The 18,635-nt window shown below is 40.9% G+C and overlaps 2 protein-coding genes across 3 annotated transcripts in view; one reads left to right on the top strand and one right to left on the bottom strand.

Moving 5' to 3' along the window:
- Nucleotides 1–988: 988 nt before the first annotated feature.
- On the top strand, nt 989–13,478 carry LOC102222387 (galactose-3-O-sulfotransferase 2). Of its 2 annotated transcripts, none has more exons than XM_014472073.2 (4): nt 989–1,418; nt 5,494–5,610; nt 8,101–8,401; nt 10,308–13,478. In XM_014472073.2, exons 1-4 carry the CDS (start codon nt 1,396–1,398, stop codon nt 11,409–11,411), a joined length of 1,545 nt encoding a protein of 514 aa, XP_014327559.1. In that variant the 5' UTR covers nt 989–1,395; the 3' UTR covers nt 11,412–13,478. The 2 variants fall into 2 exon arrangements, with proteins under 2 accessions (XP_014327559.1, XP_023202270.1); XM_023346502.1 differs by lacking the exon at nt 989–1,418 and adding an exon at nt 4,593–4,978.
- A 4,897-nt stretch (nt 13,479–18,375) lies between these two features.
- LOC102222639 (IgGFc-binding protein-like) overlaps nt 18,376–18,635 on the bottom strand; it is a 44,549-nt gene continuing 44,289 nt past the window's right edge. The window contains exon 92 of the mRNA XM_023346334.1: nt 18,376–18,598. Within this exon, the coding sequence (XP_023202102.1) occupies nt 18,543–18,598 (56 nt within the window). The 3' untranslated portion in view covers nt 18,376–18,542. The remainder of the gene's footprint in view (nt 18,599–18,635) is intronic.

Genomic DNA, 18,635 nt, shown 5'->3' with positions numbered 1-18,635 from the left:
TTTTTTTATGGAACTAAAAAAAGTTGAAATAACTGAAAGTCATTACATATTTACAGCCTGCAGGACACTGGGAAACAAAGACAACGCAGCTCAGTAGAGCTGAGCTTTTCATCTGTACAGTTTGTATTAGCAGTTCTCAATATTAATTGAGATAAAGTTATTATTTTTTTTATCATTAAAGCAAAGAATTTGTTGTATTTTCTAACCAGAATGATTGCAGTGTCTCTACTGGCAACTTTGCGCCTTTAAAGCTAACTCAGTAAGTAGCAATATTCATCACAGAATATTGGAAAATGATGAAGTTTGCATTTTCAAGGAGGGGGGGAGAGGAGATGGTGTCCAAATGACTAAATAAATAAATGTGAACAAGGAATAAAATATGCCCTATACATTTTCTACACTATTAGTAAAAAATTTAGGGCTGGCTAAGAAAAATTCTAATTTTGAGAATAAATGGTAGAAACATTGTAGGGTAATGTTGAAATAATAAGACAATACAGTGGTAACAATATAAAAATTAAGTCACACAAAAAATGATTGTTAAAAAAATAAAATAAAATGAGGAATGTTGAACTGTCCTGAACATACTTTGGTATCATCTTACAGAGGAGGGAATAATTAATCTTTTAATACATCAGCGTTAAAGTATTATCAGTAGCAGGACAGTGATCCAGCAGATGGGCGGGGCCTGGCCGCCGGTGTTCTGCTGGGAGAGGCTGGGTTCACGTCTTTCACGGTCCAAGAACCACAAGTTCTCCCCGAACTGGTCCCGTCAGATATTTCAGATCTCTATCTAAGCATTTTTCTCATCAAAGCAAATTTTCCCCTTGTGGTTTGGCAACAGTCTTTTTTTTAGCATTTCGTCTTTATTTATTTTCAAAATATTATGACTTAAAAATAAAAATCTCAGTCTGGCCGAGGGGAGTTCTCTTCTGCACGTAAGATAATAACTGCAGAATCCCACCGTGTAAAATCTACACTTACTCTTCAACATGTAGCCAACATTTATTACGTCTGAATAAACCGCAGCCACAGGATTCAGTGCAAAATCGCCTTGGCTAACAACCAAATACGGAAAAGAGCATTTTATTTTGATAACACCGGAAGTCGTCTGCAGACTCCCGCATCTATTTCTCTGGCTGTCAGTCTTGGCCGTCGGCATATTAGGTTGCAGGGCTCCGTTTGCGCTCAAAGAAAGTTCCAGTGGTTTGAGTGAGGACAGCGCGGGGGAATGAGCGCGCTCCGGCTCCGGCTCCGGCTCCGGCTCCGGGTGGGTGAGCGGGCTTTGCTCTGATTCCATGGCCTGTACGGGCGGTGGACCAGCTGCAGCTGAACACTCCGAGATGCTCCGAGCTCTCCGCAGCTGCACAGTGACACCGGCCCGGGGACTCAGCGATGTTTTTCAGACGGGGAGCCAGGTAACTGTAGACCGGCCGCACAGTGGCAGAAAGGCGGAGGTGGGGGGCGGGGGGGGGGGGGGGAATGTGAGGCTGAAAGCCGAGCGGAACGGCGGCTTCTGGATGCAGTGATTGAGCCTGAGAGGAGTGGAGGGGCCGGCTGTGGCCGTTCAGAGGAGGAGGAGGGGGGGATGGAGGAAAGAAGGAGGAGATGTGGATGGGGGGCTGGAAGGGCCCCTCACAGACAAAGGATTTTCTTCTGATATTCCTTCCGTCTCATGGATCAGCTTCATGCAGATACAGTCTGTCTGCCTGCGTGGGTGTGTGTGGTATCTAGTGGTGTGGTTAGCGTGTGACTGATGGTGTCTGCTTGTATCTTCATGGCTTCTGTTTGTTGTGCCACCCAGCGAATGTGATGTTAGCACGTCATGTTAGCTGTGTGTTCCATGTGTTCCATGTGTCGGGGTGTGCATATGTGTGTGTGTGTGCGCGCGCTTGTGTGTCCCAGTGGGAGTGGGGGAAGAAAAACTTCAAGGCCAGACAGCCAGAGTTCCTGAGTGCTTTCAGTCTGTTTCAGTTTTCTCCTCACATCTTCACATTCCATATTTATCTCAGCTGCTTCATTGAACAGAACTCTGTGTGACTGTATGTACACACCGAAATGAATCAAAATGTTACTTCTGATGCCTGAAAGCTGTTGAGTAAATGGCTGATCTGAAAAGTTGACAAGCGGAATAGAAATTTCTCCTTTGATTTAGTTAAAAATACCAAGACTTTCTGAAGCTGATGTGTTTTCTGTTGCTTCGTCTTCACTACCCTTCCAAGGTCTTCAGTAGCTCTTGTTGGCTGTTGCCTGATAAAACATGAATGCTTCCCTTAGGGATATTATGGCTCATGCGGCTCTCCCGTACTAAACCAGGAGTTGAACCGTCAACCTGTTGGTTACGGATGAGCATGCGCCTTTCAAACGTGCTGCCCATATCCAGCACACGTCACACAGAGACCATCACACCTTTCTGTCAAATTTCTTAAAACTTACAAAATCAAGTATCAATTACAGTATCAATTCACACACAGTTAATATCCAGTGAATTTCTAATGAGTTTAGAACAAGTGATCACAAAAAAAAAGCCAGTAATATCAGTAGTAGTCTTGGCGTTGGCGGGTTGTGAGTTTGATTCCAGCTTGTGCAAGGCGCTTGGCTCCAGCCCTGCTGCCTGTGTGTGGGTTGGTGAATGACTGGTTGGTCAGTGTGACCCCCGCTGTGAAAGTGTTTCTAGTGGTCAGTATCACTAGAAAAGTGTTGCATAGCATCGATCCACCTACAGGGAAACATCCAGAGTCAGTGACTCAATCCAATCAGCTGGATTTCCTTGGATAAAAAACACGTCATTTTAAGGACTAAACTGATTTAATCTTCTGAATCCGTTCATATAATTGGCTTGAATTAATTGCACATGTCTGAGAATAATTCACTATATCAAAAATTGAACTGAAATCTGCAAAAGAGGTTTTTGAAGTTATGTTCAGTGAGTGTCGGTATGAGTTTAAGCCTCTGGTCAGCAGCATTGAATGTAATGAATATCTGTCACATGTTTCAGACTTAAACGGTACATGTTGCACATATTGATGAATTTTTGGTGGACTCATTAACCACCAGTCCGTTTCTCTGTCCTTTTTATGAGAGGTTTTTGTGGTTAGAGCAAAACAGTGGTTGAGTCTTAAAGAGCAGGAGGATTTTTTTATTGGAAGCTTTGAACAGAATCTGTGATCCAAAGGAGACACTGGGAGACTTCAGCTTTACTATAATAAGTTGGATTAAGTTTCACAACATGGAGAATAATGAATCTATAAGTACTGGACAACTGCAGATGTCTGAAAATATCCTTATCGGTTGGTTCTCATTTTAAGGCATGTAGTTTAGATGGCATGTCTGAAAACGATATCAGATGATACATTGTGTTGCTGCTGTATATACATGTCTGTATATGCAGAAATATTCGGCCTGACAAAACCACAGAGGCTTGACGGATAACGACAAGCTGTGACTCGTCAAGAAAACCAGACCTGCAGATTGTTGACAGTGCAAACACTCCGACTGAGGTCACCTGTTCAACTCACACTGAGGACGTCTTTGTCACTTACTGTGATAAAATGTTTGATTTTCGGTGTGTGTCAGTTTATGAGGTTGTTAGAGCCACACATTCCTGCTGAGCGCATTCTCTCTACAGCTAGTATTTACATAGTGGTTTACAACCTGCCAATATGGCCTCTGCTTTCACTTTTTTCAAAACAAGTAAATAAGGAGGTGAGGAAAGTAACGATGCCAGAGTTTTGCACTTTCTAACAAGTAAGGATCGCGTCGTTTAAATTGTATTTTCAGATATTTTATTGGACAGTTACTTAGATATTTTCTCTCTGCAGAGAGAACATAAAGTTAAAAGCTGAAGTAACATCAAATAATATAAAATTGGAGAGTAGTAGGAGATTGTAGCAGAGTCAGACAAAGTGGTCATTATGTCCTCAAGCAAGATAATTACTGAGATGGCCCATTCCATAAGCTTTATCGTTGTTATTGTGTAGCAATAATTTCAGCTGATAGTCCAGAAGCTGTGAGAATGTGGAGCGATAACGGTGAACGCGAGAGCAGCAGGGAGTGCCACTATCAGGCGTGTAACAGGAGAATCGAATGGAGGCTGAATGAAAACAAAGACTTTAATGTCCTGGGAGGAGTGATTATGAGGACTGGAGCTGGGAGAGCGCTTCACTGACTGACAGGAAAGTGAGGCATGGAAGAGAAAGACTGAACAAAATCCCAAAGGAAAAACAGAGAACAGGGGAGACTAAACCATTCCTAAATATGAAAAACTCAAACTGAAAAACTAAATGCATGATCACACAAATGAGAAAGTGTAGGAGCTAGAAAACATGAACAACTTTAATCAGAAGCAACAATGGTAAATAAATATATATGATATAACGCCTATTGTGAACATGAAGGAGTTTTCATGAATGTTTATGACTGTTGTCATGAAGTGTCATTTGGTAAATAATGACACTTTTAATGCAACGTTGGCACTTTTAATTGACTTTTAAAGAACTTTACATTAAAAACTTTACTTTACATTATTTACCGAATGACACTTCATGACAACAGTCATAAACATTCATGAAGACTCATGACAGATGTTATGTCAGTCTTATGAACACTATAAAGTGTTACCATATTTTTTCTATTTACGCTATCAAAAAGGATAAGCTTTCCAACAGAAATCAGTAAACAGTTCAGGTTCACAGGCAAACAAAACTCACTGCTATCAAACACACAACATGTCCGTCTGCTGCGTAGCTGTAGGCCGCTGAGGCGCGTTTCTTTGGTCCTTATTTTGCTGGGAAACGTTGGGTCTTGGTTATGTGGATGATGCAAAAATATTTTGGCTGACCCCGTTAAATCACAAACTCTCTTAGACCTTATCTAAATTCCTCAGATGTTCAAATTGCGCAAATCCCAGCTCTGCTAAGAGCGCGGAGACGGCGAGGAAGAAGTTGGACTGCTGGAGGCCTCGGTCAGTGAGTCCTCGGTCAGTGAGTCACAGTTAATGATCCTGCTTTTAAAGGTGACTGACTCGACGTCAGTCTTCATGTTATAGCCGATTTGTGTATTTCTCCAGAAACAAAAGCCTCTACTATAAACAGGCCGCAGTGATGTAATGTGGGGAATGTCTCCTGATGGTGTGGGACTGTTTTCCTCCCAGTCATGATGCTTTTAGTCAGGCGTCTTCCATGACTCACTCCATTCTTCTCCTCCCTCACTCTCTCCTCGTTGACCTCCCTCCAACTCACCCTCCTTCTTTTATCTCCTCTGTTTCTGTCTGTATCACAGATTTGTTTTCCATCCATCCATCCATCCATCCATCCATCCATCCATCCATCCATCCATCCATCCATCCATCCATCCATCCATCCATCCATCCATCCATCCATCCATCCATCCATCCATCCATCCATATTCAGACTTTTTGTTAAGCCACAGTCGTTCTCTGTTATAGTTTTGTGATAATGCTTTAACGCTCTTCTCTCCTCCTCCTCCTCTCAGGATGTTGCGGTGGCTGGTGTGTGGTCGGCTGGGACCAGTTTGGATGTGGAAAGCACTTCTGCTGTTTCTGGCCATTGCGTTTGCAGGTCAGCTGCTGGGAGTCATCTTCAACAAAAGGTATCTGACATACTTCTATGTCTCTTATTTTTGTATTTCAGGTGTAAATTGTTTAGTTGAAGCACAGCTAAGCTTTTACACCATTAGACCAGCTGGTACAGTCAAATTATGTGAATTCATTTATAAACAATTAGCAGAATCAGAATGTGTCAACAGATGTTAAATTATATAGAATTTAATGCATTCAAAATTGTAAACACAGTTAATCGCATTTTCTTTTACATACGTACAGAACATTTGTATTTGCGTTTCTGGTAGGCCCGTCAATCTGACGCACTACCGACATCCACAAACAGCAGAAATGGAAAATAAAGTTGCCTCTCTTGGCCCACTTAGTGGTTATTTGCTATTCTAGCCTAAGATAGCATCTCAGTGCTGAACAGGTAGCAGCAGCACAGACGTCCACAGTCCAGATTTCTAAAGACGTTCCATGAATGATCAGAAGTTCCTGAAACTCTGGAAAGATGAATGGATAGAATAGAACTTTGCTCCAATCTGTTTAAATAAAAAATATCCATACTGTTGAGCTTGCATTTTTTTCCAATAAGTTAGCAGCAAAAATAGTTTTTGAATTGAAAATGTTGCTTATTTTGTCAATATATATTTTTCAGTTAAGATGAGATTAACTTGATTAACACTGGGATTAACTCGAAGAAAAACTTTAATCCAGTATGTTGGGAATAAATAATTCTGTGTTTTTCTCTTTCTTTTAGCTGCTTGCATGCTCGTATACACCGCCCCACACACACACACACGCCCTCATACCCACACACACACGCCCACACACGCACACACAAACACATAGTGCACACGCGTGCAAAGCTAAGGTTAAAGGAAATGACATGCTAGGGAAGCTTAGCTAGAGGCTACCTAAAGGAACTAGAAACTGTTGCCGGGTGCCATTTTGTTGCGTAAGCCCGTAATGATCCATCATAATGGACCAGCGCTGTATATTAGTTTTAATAAATGGAGTTCATAAATTCAACTCACTGACATTAAGAACCTAAATGGAGAAAGAATAATTCTCCACAAGTACCACCACTATTTTTTTTTTTTTTACTAAAATGAAAAATAAGTGATCTTCTGGTTATGTCTGCCGTTGTAGTGTACTGATTGGGTGAAATGCCTTTAAACCTTACAGCTGAGCTTTAACAAGACAGACGTTTGATAATAACATATTAATAAAATGCCACCACACGTTAATTATGTCACTGCGCTTTGAGATTCACCAACAGGTTGTTTTTATTTCGGGTTTCGGTTCCATCGTATTTAACATTCTTTCTAAATTAAGCACCAAAAGACTATTGGATTTTTTGCCAACAAAAATGAACCAAAGTTCACAAACTGTTCTTTAAAGAGGTGAAATGCAGCCTAATGTAGTCCATTCCTTGTACCTAATCAGTGAAATGGCTTTTTGCCACGTTCTAAAAGTTCCACGGTGTTGTTTCACCGTGGAAGAGCCTGAAGATGAGTTCTGACTGTCATTTAACAGGTTTAAGGTTAATATTTTGTATTTAAATGTTTAAAATGTTTTAAAAATTGCATTAGATTTTTTTTTAAAACGGAGTCTGGAAAAATCTGGAATTCTGTGGAGTTCTGCTTCATTTTTGTTGGCAGTGATACCAGAGTCACATGGTCTGAGAGCAGCGTACTGGCTGGTCTTATGACACAAGTCTTTATTTCACAGTCCCAGTCATTGTAATGGCTGGAAAATTGTTAGTCATTTGAAAAAAAAAAAGTCCTCTGTGGTTCTTCCAGTCCGGTAACTGGTGCTCGGTTCTAGACATTTCTAATGTCTGTTGTTTTGTCATGTTTAAAACAACGATTTGTTTGGGTTCCTGTAGGTGAAAACCTTTCTGAAAACGATCCCTTGTGGGCGATATAACTTTCTTTTAATGATGTGGCAGAGATGATTATTTTTAGAAAGGCCCGGCTACTTCTGTACAAGGCCTAGTCATGCGAATGTGGAATGTAGCAGTCCTTCATTTTGTAAATGCTTCAAATATGAACTTAAAATCACAATATGTGAAGCAGTTAGCTCAACAGCAACCAGTCAACCATCAAACCCAGAATTCCCCAGCAGGTTTATGTTTGGTCAGATGATGTATTTCCCCACAATTTACCAGAAATGATTTCATCTGGGTTTGATTCAGATCCAGCAAACGCAGCATTGTTGGAATGGTGGGACATTCAACTTGTTTTCATATAGACAGAAAACATTTGATCCAAAGGCACACATTTTCAATAAACTCACATCTTGCTTCTGAGGAGTTTGATTACGTGGCACGCTGACATTAGCAGAATGCCAGATAGAATTGCTTTAAGTCTTCAGGTCACACGTTAAAATCATCCAGACGAAAATTATGAAATGATTCATTTGATAAGGAAAAGCCTGGAATTTAAAGAAACATTCTAAAAATGTCCTGCTCTCCTCATTCTTTCCTGGCAGTTTGAAATCTCCTCTGTGTAAAATTCTTTTCCCTTCTCCAGCAATGTCCAGTCAGCCGCACGATCCATCTTTACTTCCCCTGATGCTCAGGGGCCGTCTCTGGGTTCCTGTCAGCCCCACACTCACATCATGTTCCTGAAGACCCACAAGACGGCCAGCAGCACGGTGCTCAACATGCTGTACCGCTTCGGAGACGAGCACAACCTCCGCTTCGCCTTGCCGCTGGGATACCAGCTGGGCTACCCGCTGCCCTTCAACGCTCACAGGGTGAAAGGCTACAGAGGTCCCAGAGCCATCGAGTTCCACATCATGGGGAATCACATGAGGTTTAATAAGCCGGAGGTGAGTTCTTCAGAGGAGCAGAAAACACGAGGATGATGTAGAATTTAGTTGGATAAGAATAAGAAATCAGCATGCCGGTTAGCTCTCTCACTCTGAGAAACGGTAAGGATGAAATAATGAAATCATCCTACAGAGCTTCTTAATATTTGTTGAACTTCTTGTGATAGCAGTGGCTGCTTTGATATGTCGGCTCTACGGTTTCTTAGGAAGAGCCTCCTAACATATCTTATTGTCGTCGAAGCGTCTCTGCCAAGAAACGCTTGGTGGATGTTTGTCTACGTTTGAACTGCCTCTGTGCTTCATGGTTGGTTGGGTCAACAAGACTGACGGATGCTTTCTGATTGATTATTGCCAATCATGTGTTCAGTGCATCGCTGCCTGTAGCCACAGCTGCAGCTTAAACGCTTTGGGGGCCAGTTCTCCATGGAAAACATCTGTAGAAAAAAAAACTCCCGGAACAAACCAGATGTGACACAAGGTTGTTTTAATACTCAGATTCGGATTTTTATAATATATCTAAAATAAATGAATGACAAAAACGAATTATTTTGATTTCACTTTAAACCCTTATATAATGCCAATCACAAGTTATTGCCTCTTTCTCCTGCTGCTGGAGTCCTTTAGATTCCAGCTTTATGGTTCACAGATCGCTCTGCCAGATGGAGCTTTCTATTGGATCATTTCTGTCCTACTATAGGCTACGTGTTCAATCACTGACATGACAAATAATGGCTGCTTGTCCTGTACTGGAATATTTCAATTACTCAACTCTGCACTGTAGATGGAGGGTCAAAGACTAAAGCAGAAAGCAAACGTTTGCTCGTCCAGTTTTAATCTAAAACAATAATCTGATCACTCACTATTGCATATCATCACACTATTTGGCGATGAAAACACAGGACATCCATAAGTTCCTCATTCTAACTGAAGTCTCTACATGCTGCTCAGACTTCCTGTTTCAGAAGGAAGTGACTCTCGACGTCCGTCTGGTGACATACACACTCAGCCAGACATGATTCAGGGCTAATCTGAGCCTCACTTGATGTGAAGAAGCTTCAGAGCTAGCCAGCTTTACTTTCACTGATCAGATCAGACGGTCTCACCAACATGGACTTATATTCCTGTCATTTAGGTTTATTACTTTTGTTATGTTATTTTTTTCTAATTTCAAGGCTAATTGTTTCAAACAGACTGACATTTTTGTCGGTCTGAAGGTTCAAAGTATGAACCATTTATAAATCAGCACATAATTATAATTGTTTATTTTGAGGTTAATTGTATACAATTCAGATACTCTTAAAGCTGCAGCATGTAGCTTTGATTAAAAATATGTTTTTTTTAACATATTTATTCTGTTAATCTGTTCTGACAGTTTATTATGAGACAGATTATCTGTGAAAAAGAAAATTGAGCTTTTCTCCCAGTTCTCCCAGTGCTAACTAAAAACAACCAATCAGAGCCAGGAGGAAGGTTCTCTGCTACAGCTACAGCTTCTCCCCATTAGCAGAGCCTGTCCTGAATGCTAGGCTAGTTAGCCTGGCCATCGTTGATTATAGAAAATGATTTTCAAGTGAGTCATTTGTCCACCAGCAGCACATTTAGCATCGAGTACGTGAAATCTATTGACAGCATTAAGACCCTCCTCCTGGCCCTGATTGGCCGCTGCATGTCATAGATCATGTGTCTCATAACAACCAACATGGTGACAGTTTTAACAAACGGAAAAAAAAAAAAAATCATTATTAAAGTTTACATACTGCAGCTTTGACTGACACACATTTTGGTCTTATCAATCATACCGCTTTTCTTTTCAACATCATGAAAATGTTTTACTGCCTAGAAATGTCAGTTCATGAACTTCCATTCATGGCACCTTTTCATAACCAAGGTTTGTTCTTGTTTTCAGGTGGAGAAGGTGATGCCTGCAGACACCTTCTACTTCTCTATCATCAGAGACCCAGTCGCTCTGGCTGAGTCTTCCTTCGCCTACTATAAAGAAGTGGCCCCGGCCTTCCGGAAAGCCAAAGGATTGGGGGAGTTTGCGGATGACCCTAAAAAATTTTACGACCCTCGTCTACGGAACAACCACTATGCCCACAACCTGCTGTGGTTTGACTTTGGCCTTGACAGCAACGCCAATTTCTCTTTGGCGCTGGCTCGGCTCGGAGAGGACATGATCCGGCGGACCTTCAAGCTGATTCTCGTCTCCGAGTACTTCGACCAGTCCATGATCCTGCTGAGACACGCCCTCTGCTGGCCACTGGATGCCGTCGTCTTCTTCAGCCTGAATGCTCGGCAGCAGAAGCCCATCAGTTCCGGTGGGGTGGCTGGGACCTGGGTGGGCAAAGCAGCAGCGGCCGCTGGTGTTGGTATTAGAGGCGGGCTTGTTCAAGCAAAGACGCTACCGAACCTTTCCCTAACGCCGGAGCAACGGGAAAAGCTTAGACAGTGGAATGCCTTTGATTGGTATCTATACAAAGCCTTCAACAAAACCTTCTGGAAGGAAATTGACAAGTTTGGTCATGCTCAGATGGAAAAAGAAGTCCGACTCCTCAGGATGCGTAGGGAAGACCTGGCCCGGGTGTGCCTCAGGGACGGGGGGAAGCCTGTGGAAGCTCATCGGATCCGGGACAAAAGCATTAGACCATTCCAAAGCGGACTAATTAAAATTCTGGGTTATGAGCTCCAGCCGGGGCTGGACAATACCACTCGGATGTCGTGCCTGAGGATGATCAGGCCTGAGATCCAGTACAAGGACGTGTTGGATTCTAAGCAGTTTCCACAGTTCCACGCCATCCCAGCTCAGCAACAGAGCCAGAGGCTGCTGGTGGCCGTTGGTGGGACCTTTATAAAACAAGAGCCACCCAGGAAAGGAATAAAAGAGACGGGAGGAGAAGCTGGAGCTGGAGGAAGGACTTTGGAGGAGGGAATGAAAGACTGGGAAGGCAACCGCTTAGTTAGGAACAACCAGACTTTGGTACGAGAGAATGGAAAAGGAAGGCTTAGATAGGAACCTGTCGTTTTCTGTTTCTGGAAGCTTGAGATGACTTAGAAATGGATGAATACTAGTTTTGTTTACTTGTATGAAAACTAAAAGCTCTTCTTCTATTTTGACTTGTTTTCATAAATACTGTTGTAGCTGTAGTTAATGTGGTCATCAGATGTTCTAATAGCAGCAGTCACTAGGGCTGGGCGGTGTTGGCTTTGGATCAAATTTAGCCTTCCTGTAAAATATGTCCTGTGTCACTGTCTGCCTGGAAAGACTGTTGGGCATTTTGAGATGATATGAATGAATGAATGAATGAATGAATGAATGAATGAATGAATGAATGAATGAATGAATGAATGAATGAATTACTATTCAACGGCCCATATTGATCTGTCATCACCTCACAAAACACAATCATTGAACATGTGAAGTAAAGTATTCATACCACCGACTCCTATAATTATTAGTCAGCTCTGCTTCTGCTTGCTCCTCTATGGTGTGCAGGTAATTAAAGCAGCAGTGTATTATTTTATAATGAAAATGCCATGTGATTAGTTTGGATAGCTAGAACACATGCTAACACTTTGGTCATGGAGTGAGTTGAAAATGACTTTATCATCAAAGACTTGCTCTTGTGCAGAGTATAATCTCTGCAGCTCATCTATTAAAGGGACGGTTTGGGGGTTAAAGCAGAGGTCCACTGATTGGCCAGCCGATCTGTCTCTACAAAGGTCTGAAAATCAGCCACTGTCCTCTTGTCCCTGCTGTGAGAGACTGACTGAGGCCACAGCTTAATTTAGAGACTTTGTGGCTATATTTAGTGGTGTTTCAGATCTCTTTTAGCAGCTTTTTTTTTTTTTCAAAAAAACCAAACAGTGATTAATGTAGTTCCTGTGTTATCGGAGAGTTTGGTGACAACTGACAGTGTCGGCTGTTAAAAAGGAACCAGCACCGTAATCAGGTCAGGCTTTTTTAAATGGCTGGAAAACTGCAGCTGTAGTTTACAGTAACAGCCAATCAGAGGGGAGCCTAGACCAATCAGATTGCTACTTGCCAGACATTTTATAGTTGTTCAAGTAAAAGTGGTTTAATTAGGAACATGACTATTTAAATACCCGTTCAGTGGTGAAAGAAAGACACTTCAGAAGTTTCTAAAACAGTGTTTCCATGAAACACTCTAGAATTGTGTTTGTTATTCCTTCCAGCTGTAAGCGTTTCACTGAATCTTAATAACTCCACAGAACCTCATTCTAGAACAAAGCAAAGCTCTGATTTTTGAACTGAACTGGAGTTTCTTGGTGTTTAGTCCCTGCAGCTCAGATCTCCTTTAACCATTCAGAGGTTCAGGCCTGTGGTTTATGCAAATGTTCCTAAACCTTTAAACCACGCTTGTCTATTTTAAAGGCGTTATAAATGACGTCTTTACGTCATTTATATTTATCATAAATCAGTGACATTACTAAATATTTTTAAAATAACCATACACAGGAAAGCCAGAACTGTATCTGAATGAGAAAGGAAAGTGTTTAAAAAAAAAAAAAATACTACGTTGTGTTTGAATCTCTGGATTGAATTTTGAGACTTCAGCTTAGTGGGACGGTCGAACCTGAGTGGAACGATAAATTGACTTCTGAACGCAATATGCTAATCACTCATAACTACTCCACAGAACCCTACTTTTAAGATATCTGAGCTGTCCCTTTTAACTGTAGAGTTCATGAACAATAAACTCTTCCTGTCCCACAGCAGGTATTATATGAAGAAGCTGCACAGCATGACTGCACAATACAGTATGTTTACCAGAGCACAGCCCACTTTAACTTCCAACCCAACTGTTTAACTCCCATCCAAAGTGGTGCTCTGGTCATTTCCGAGTTGGTATTACTACATCACCACCCAGCCCTACCAGGAATATCAAAAAGCTGTGTTCTGTCTGTTTTCTTGTTTTTTACATGAACTTTTCAATTCTTGGTACTGCCTTTTATTGTATAAGAGAACTGGCACTAGAGCCTGTTTCCTGGTTGTAAGAGTTTTCATATTAAGGTTGATGTAATGTGCAAGACTTTATAAAATATTCCCTCCCCTTCAGCTTCCAAACTGTTTTTCTCCTCTTGTGCTGCAGGAGTAACTCCGACCCTGCATGGACGTTTGAAGGATTTTGCAGTTCCGTGCGGCAGTGAGCTGCTGGCATAATTCGAGAGCACAAAATGATTCGCAAGCGAGGCTTGCGAGTTTAGATTTGATCTGAGCAGAGGGAAGTTTTGAGCGCGAGGACAAACGTTTGAGGAAGCACAGTGAATGTTTGGAAGGGAGCGGCGGTTCTGAGAACAAGCACTACAAGTTTTGAAAAGAAAGGCATGAACTGAAATTGTGCGCCCTTGAAATGTGGCGGAAAAATTCCCCCGTAAGCAATCACATGTATTTACACAGTGCAGTAGAAACTCATATAAACTCTGGGATTTTTGTGGACAAAGTTGCTTATTTAAATACAAGACCAAAAAGTAAGGAAAATAAAAATTCTGGAAACGTGATACTCCAACACCAACTGCGCCTCCACATGTCTCCTCCAGACTAGCGACAGCAGCAACTAGTAAACACCTGGTGGAGCTGCATGTCATACAAACTACAGCGCTTGTAACAACGGACTTAAACAGCATCAATGGGTGGCATGGAGAAGCATTGTCATGACGACGTGGATGGAAGTGGAGAGTCAGGAACAGTGGGAGGTTCTTAAAGAGACAGACCGATTTATTTAGATACAGCTACGATGCAAAGTCAAACTTACATTTCATTTAAGTTGTTTTTGAGATATACAGCATTTTCATAATAATTGAACATAACGTCGTTATTTGGTTGGGCTATAAAATGGTACTTCGTGTTTGAAAAATACATAATACCTACTTTACGCTAGTTTCTAATGTCTTAAAAATAAATACCATTACATGGTAATTATTTATTTCTGTATTGGATTAAATATAGGTAGCATTTAATAACCAGTTCAAATCAGTTGTTTTTTTAAAATGGGCCTAAAACAGGATTCTACCTCAGTCTACTTCACTCAACTGAAACAAACTAAAAATGTTCTTTTTCATTCCAAATCTTGCAATCAATCAGAGTTGAGCCAGTGAGCGGTTTTCTGTGTAAGGCTGGGGTCGGGTAAGATGCGTCTGCTTTGACACAATCAATTGAAAAGGTTTAATTATCTCGTGAGGCTTTCACCAAGTTCTACCACCACATACTAACGTCACCAACCCTGAGCAAGCATGGGGAGACGGTGCAGAGCAACAACAACTCCCTTAACAAAACCAAATACCTCAACCAGAACCAGGATGACCAGACCTCTGCCTGGAGGACAGGGACGGGGAAGAAACTGAGAGATACTGAGCTAAGGAAAAACGGCCACTGGAGTCTGTTTTAGTTCATCAGTCGGTGCTGGACAACGTGGATTCTGCTGGTCAGGTCAGCAGGATGAACCTTCGTCCCGCTGAGCCTCAAACGTTTCTGAGTAACATGAGAGGAAAAACAATCCACGGCTCATGTTTCTAATTAGAGCTGCTTGATAGCCTGCCGGGGTCTGGTTGTATCATTGTATCCAATGATAATACTAACTCTAACTGTACCTCATTCTTCCACTGCCTGCTATAAAAGATGGAAGGTATCTGACTTGTACAATTACGGTATAAACCCACACCTGAAGGTCGCATAGGAAATTATACGAAAAAAGTTCAAATAAATGACTTTGCAGCTTCTAGTTTGTATTTAGATCGTTGTGGATTTAATGTATTTCCCAAAGATGATTAGTTTAGAGTTTCACAGCAAAGATGCCACAGAAAGTCAGGCATTTTCAACTGGAGCACACATGCCTTAAAACAAGTGATGAGTTCAAGCTGTCCCCTGCTCTGTTCTGTTCTGTTCTGTTGGACCCGTCCTCTCAGAACTCGGCTGCTCTGCCCCGGACGGCCAGGCTACCAGCTCAGCAACTTCCTCCCTGCAACAATTTTCAACTTTTCATTCTTTGATTATAGAAATCCTTAAACTTTATAGCTGACTGGAACAAACAGCAAAAAAAAAAGAAAAGAAAATGTTAGAAGATGTAGAGCATGTTTAGCGTGAATAAGTCAGCAGCTCTATTTTTATTTTAAGCTTGAGTGTTGATGTCGTGCACCGTTTTTTCTGAAAACACATTTGGCTTCGGTGGTCAGCACAGAGGAAGTTGTTACGCATGAACAACTGATGCAGTTTCAGAATTAAACGTTTCATCTGTGTTGCGGTGCAGAAAAGCAGCATGGAAAGTACAGGAAACCCAGCAGAGAAGCTGCAGACAACCCAGACTGCCTGCTGCAGAAACACAACTCATCACACGACACGTTTTGCTCCCTGACTTTTACTCACAGCCTTTTAGAACGACTGTTTTAAAGGTTTTTTTTTGAAGGAGCAGTGTAGAAGAAACCAGGTGCTCTCTGGGTCAGACTGTCTTCTCTTCTTTCTTTTTTTCTAGCTGATCACATCTTGCTTCGCCACACAGATGGAGCTGAATTATCTGATTTCAGCTCTGCCTTTGAATGTCAGTAGAGTACAGTTCAAACTGTGGTTGTTCTGTGCAGAGTAAAGGTCTTGCTTCTTCTATGCCCACTCACTTTTGAATTTGTTCTAAGTGACTGAGCTTACAGAAATCCAAGTCTGGGTAATTTGGACTGGGCTTGTAAGGTGAGAAGGATCAAGGAACTCTCTACTCTTCATCTAGAGCACGTGTGTCAAACTTAATAAATGTGGGCCAAATCCGGCAAGTTATTTATCGCTTTTTATGTGGCCCTCTGGACTTTTGACTAAATATCATGTCAGTCAAATCAATGCAGGTTTTATCTGCTTACTGCCAAATTATATCAGTCAGCCTGTTTCTTGAGAATTATCGTGGAAATTCCCTCAAAATCAACAAATCCTAATGTGCCCATTGAGTTTACTGTACATTTTTTCTCCAAAAAAAAAATTATCAGGGTTTTCCCAACTGTTTTAGGGTCATGTTGATGAGCTGAACCCAAAACTCCCATTGGTTTTGCTCAATCAGGTCAACTTTCTGAACTATGGAGCAACATGAGCATCAAAATGCAGGACTTGTTCTCACATCTGGAGAATCTGATCAATGAGTGATGAGCAGGAGGAGAGATTCCATCAGGACAGAACAGAGACGGAGAATTTTACACAATGAAGACGTCATGTTCAGTTCACATGTACCTACATTTAACAGTGTTTATTACTCAATCTACAGAAATCCAAGTTTGTAACATTTAATTAATATACTCTGTTAGAAAATAATTTCTTTATGGTTCACAAAACCTTTTTTGGATGAGAAATATTAACAGAAATGAACTGATAATGTCACAAAAATGTCATCAGTTTAGTCAAAAGATCGAATTTCTTTAAAGCAAATTAGAATAAAAACTTGACCTGATTGAGAAACATGGATGTCACTTTTGGATTCAGTGTTGCAAAATAGTCCTAATTCAGTTGGAAAAAAATAGACAACTCACTAAAAATATTTCTTTGTAACCCAGTGTTATCTGTCTCATGTAATTATCTGTGCTGCCATAGCGATAGTTTGAACAAATATGTAAAAAAAAAAAAAAAAAAAACTTTTGGGGAAGAGCAGGATTACAACAGACGACCACAGAGACAGCGGGTAATAAACAGAGGGAGCTGTAAACAGGGCAAGTGGCAGAGAAATGATGAGCAAAGAGCTAATCAGAGGTGAGTGAATGCAGCAGAGAGAGAGCTGGCAGACAGAGAAGCATGAAAAGGAGAAAAGAAACCTGAACCTAAAATAAAGAGTAAACACAAATAAAAACTAATCTAAGAGAAAAAAATTCAAAACTTAAACAGTGAGAATAAACGAACAAGGAGTGAACCAAACTGGTAAAATACAAGGAAATAAACAGTAAATAAATGATCAAAAGCAGAAACATAAATGAAACTAAAAGTCTAAACTGATCATACCAGTTTTCAGTCATATGCCTTCATTTTTGTGTCTTGCTCTAGTTTTTTATCTTTATTTATTTTTGCTATAGTTAGAACCCGTTTCACAAGCACAAAACATAAAAGCCGATAATTTCCTTCCCGGATCATAATAGGAATTAGAACAGAGTGTGGTTGTTTAGAATATTTGCCATTCTTCCAAAGAGCTGTCACTTTATCTAGTGTTTGACAGTTCAAGTGAGCAAAACTAATCTACATGTCACTGTTTATTTTTCTCAGTAATTTTCTGTTCTGTTTGTCTTCTTTGATTATTAGGAAAAATAGGTGGTACAATTCTACTGAATTTAAAAAGAAATAATATATAAATAATGTGTTGAGATGGATTTATATATCCACCCAATTCAGAGCTTTCAAATGACAATTAGTGAAAATATGGCGTCAGATGAAATCCCAGCCAGAGCAGGTAGAGAGACAATTCTGAGGTAAAACGGTCAGCAGAAGCAGCTTCAGGACAAGCAGCTCTGTGCCTTGACCAGCTGGTAGTGGAAAGAACAGGGAATATAATACTTCAAAAGGGAAAACTGAATTGTCAGGATTCCCTCAGGGCCTCAGTACGGTGTCTCAACAAGCAGAATGGTTTTGTTCCCTCCCTCCATGCTTCAGGTTCTGCCTCTGAGGAATCCAAGGAAGAGGCTTGAGCAGAACACACTTGAATCCTCTGAGCTCTGTAGTTTGTGGTCAGAGACTTTTGACACTGGTTTCACTTCAGCTTCAATGGTGAAACATGGAAGAACCACAGCAGACTATTCTGAGAGCTGTGCAACATAGACACGGAAGTGCTTTAATGACCCTGGCAGTTTTTTTCCCCCTGTCACATTACTAAGATATGCTGTAGACTCCAGATTGTTTTTGTTTTTTTGCTACTTGCACTGTATGTCGTATTCAGGCATTTCTGAAAACAAGAGAAAATATCGTAGAAGGAGCGTCGGTGCTAGTAACCAGAAGGCATTCACTATGTGCTTCAACAAAGGCATATTTATTCACAAATTACAGACATTTTAAAAAGAACAAGTTCATTAACGAAACATTAACATTTCACACAAAAAAGGTTTGTTCAAAAATATAAGTTAAAAAGTGTTAGTTTGTCACATAAAGAAGAGCAGAGCAGAAGTTGACATGTCATCACATGTTGGTCATTTTTTGTTTCCTTTCGTCATCCATCTGTTCGTATGAATAATCTGGAAGGCAAAGCGGAGGGCAGCATTTACAACCACG

The sequence above is a fragment of the Xiphophorus maculatus genome, chromosome 14, assembly GCF_002775205.1.
Source record: "Xiphophorus maculatus strain JP 163 A chromosome 14, X_maculatus-5.0-male, whole genome shotgun sequence".
Classification (NCBI taxonomy): domain Eukaryota; kingdom Metazoa; phylum Chordata; class Actinopteri; order Cyprinodontiformes; family Poeciliidae; genus Xiphophorus; species Xiphophorus maculatus.
This window is presented reverse-complemented; position numbering and strand designations above follow the sequence as displayed.

Coding starts and splice junctions, on each gene's coding strand:
- LOC102222387 (XM_014472073.2), top strand. CDS start 1,396: ATGTTTTTCAGACGGGGAGCCAG. Junction 1,419..5,493: donor TTTTTCAGACGGGGAGCCAG/GTAACTGTAGAC, acceptor TCCTCCTCTCAG/GATGTTGCGGTGGCTGGTGT. Junction 5,611..8,100: donor GGAGTCATCTTCAACAAAAG/GTATCTGACATA, acceptor TCCCTTCTCCAG/CAATGTCCAGTCAGCCGCAC.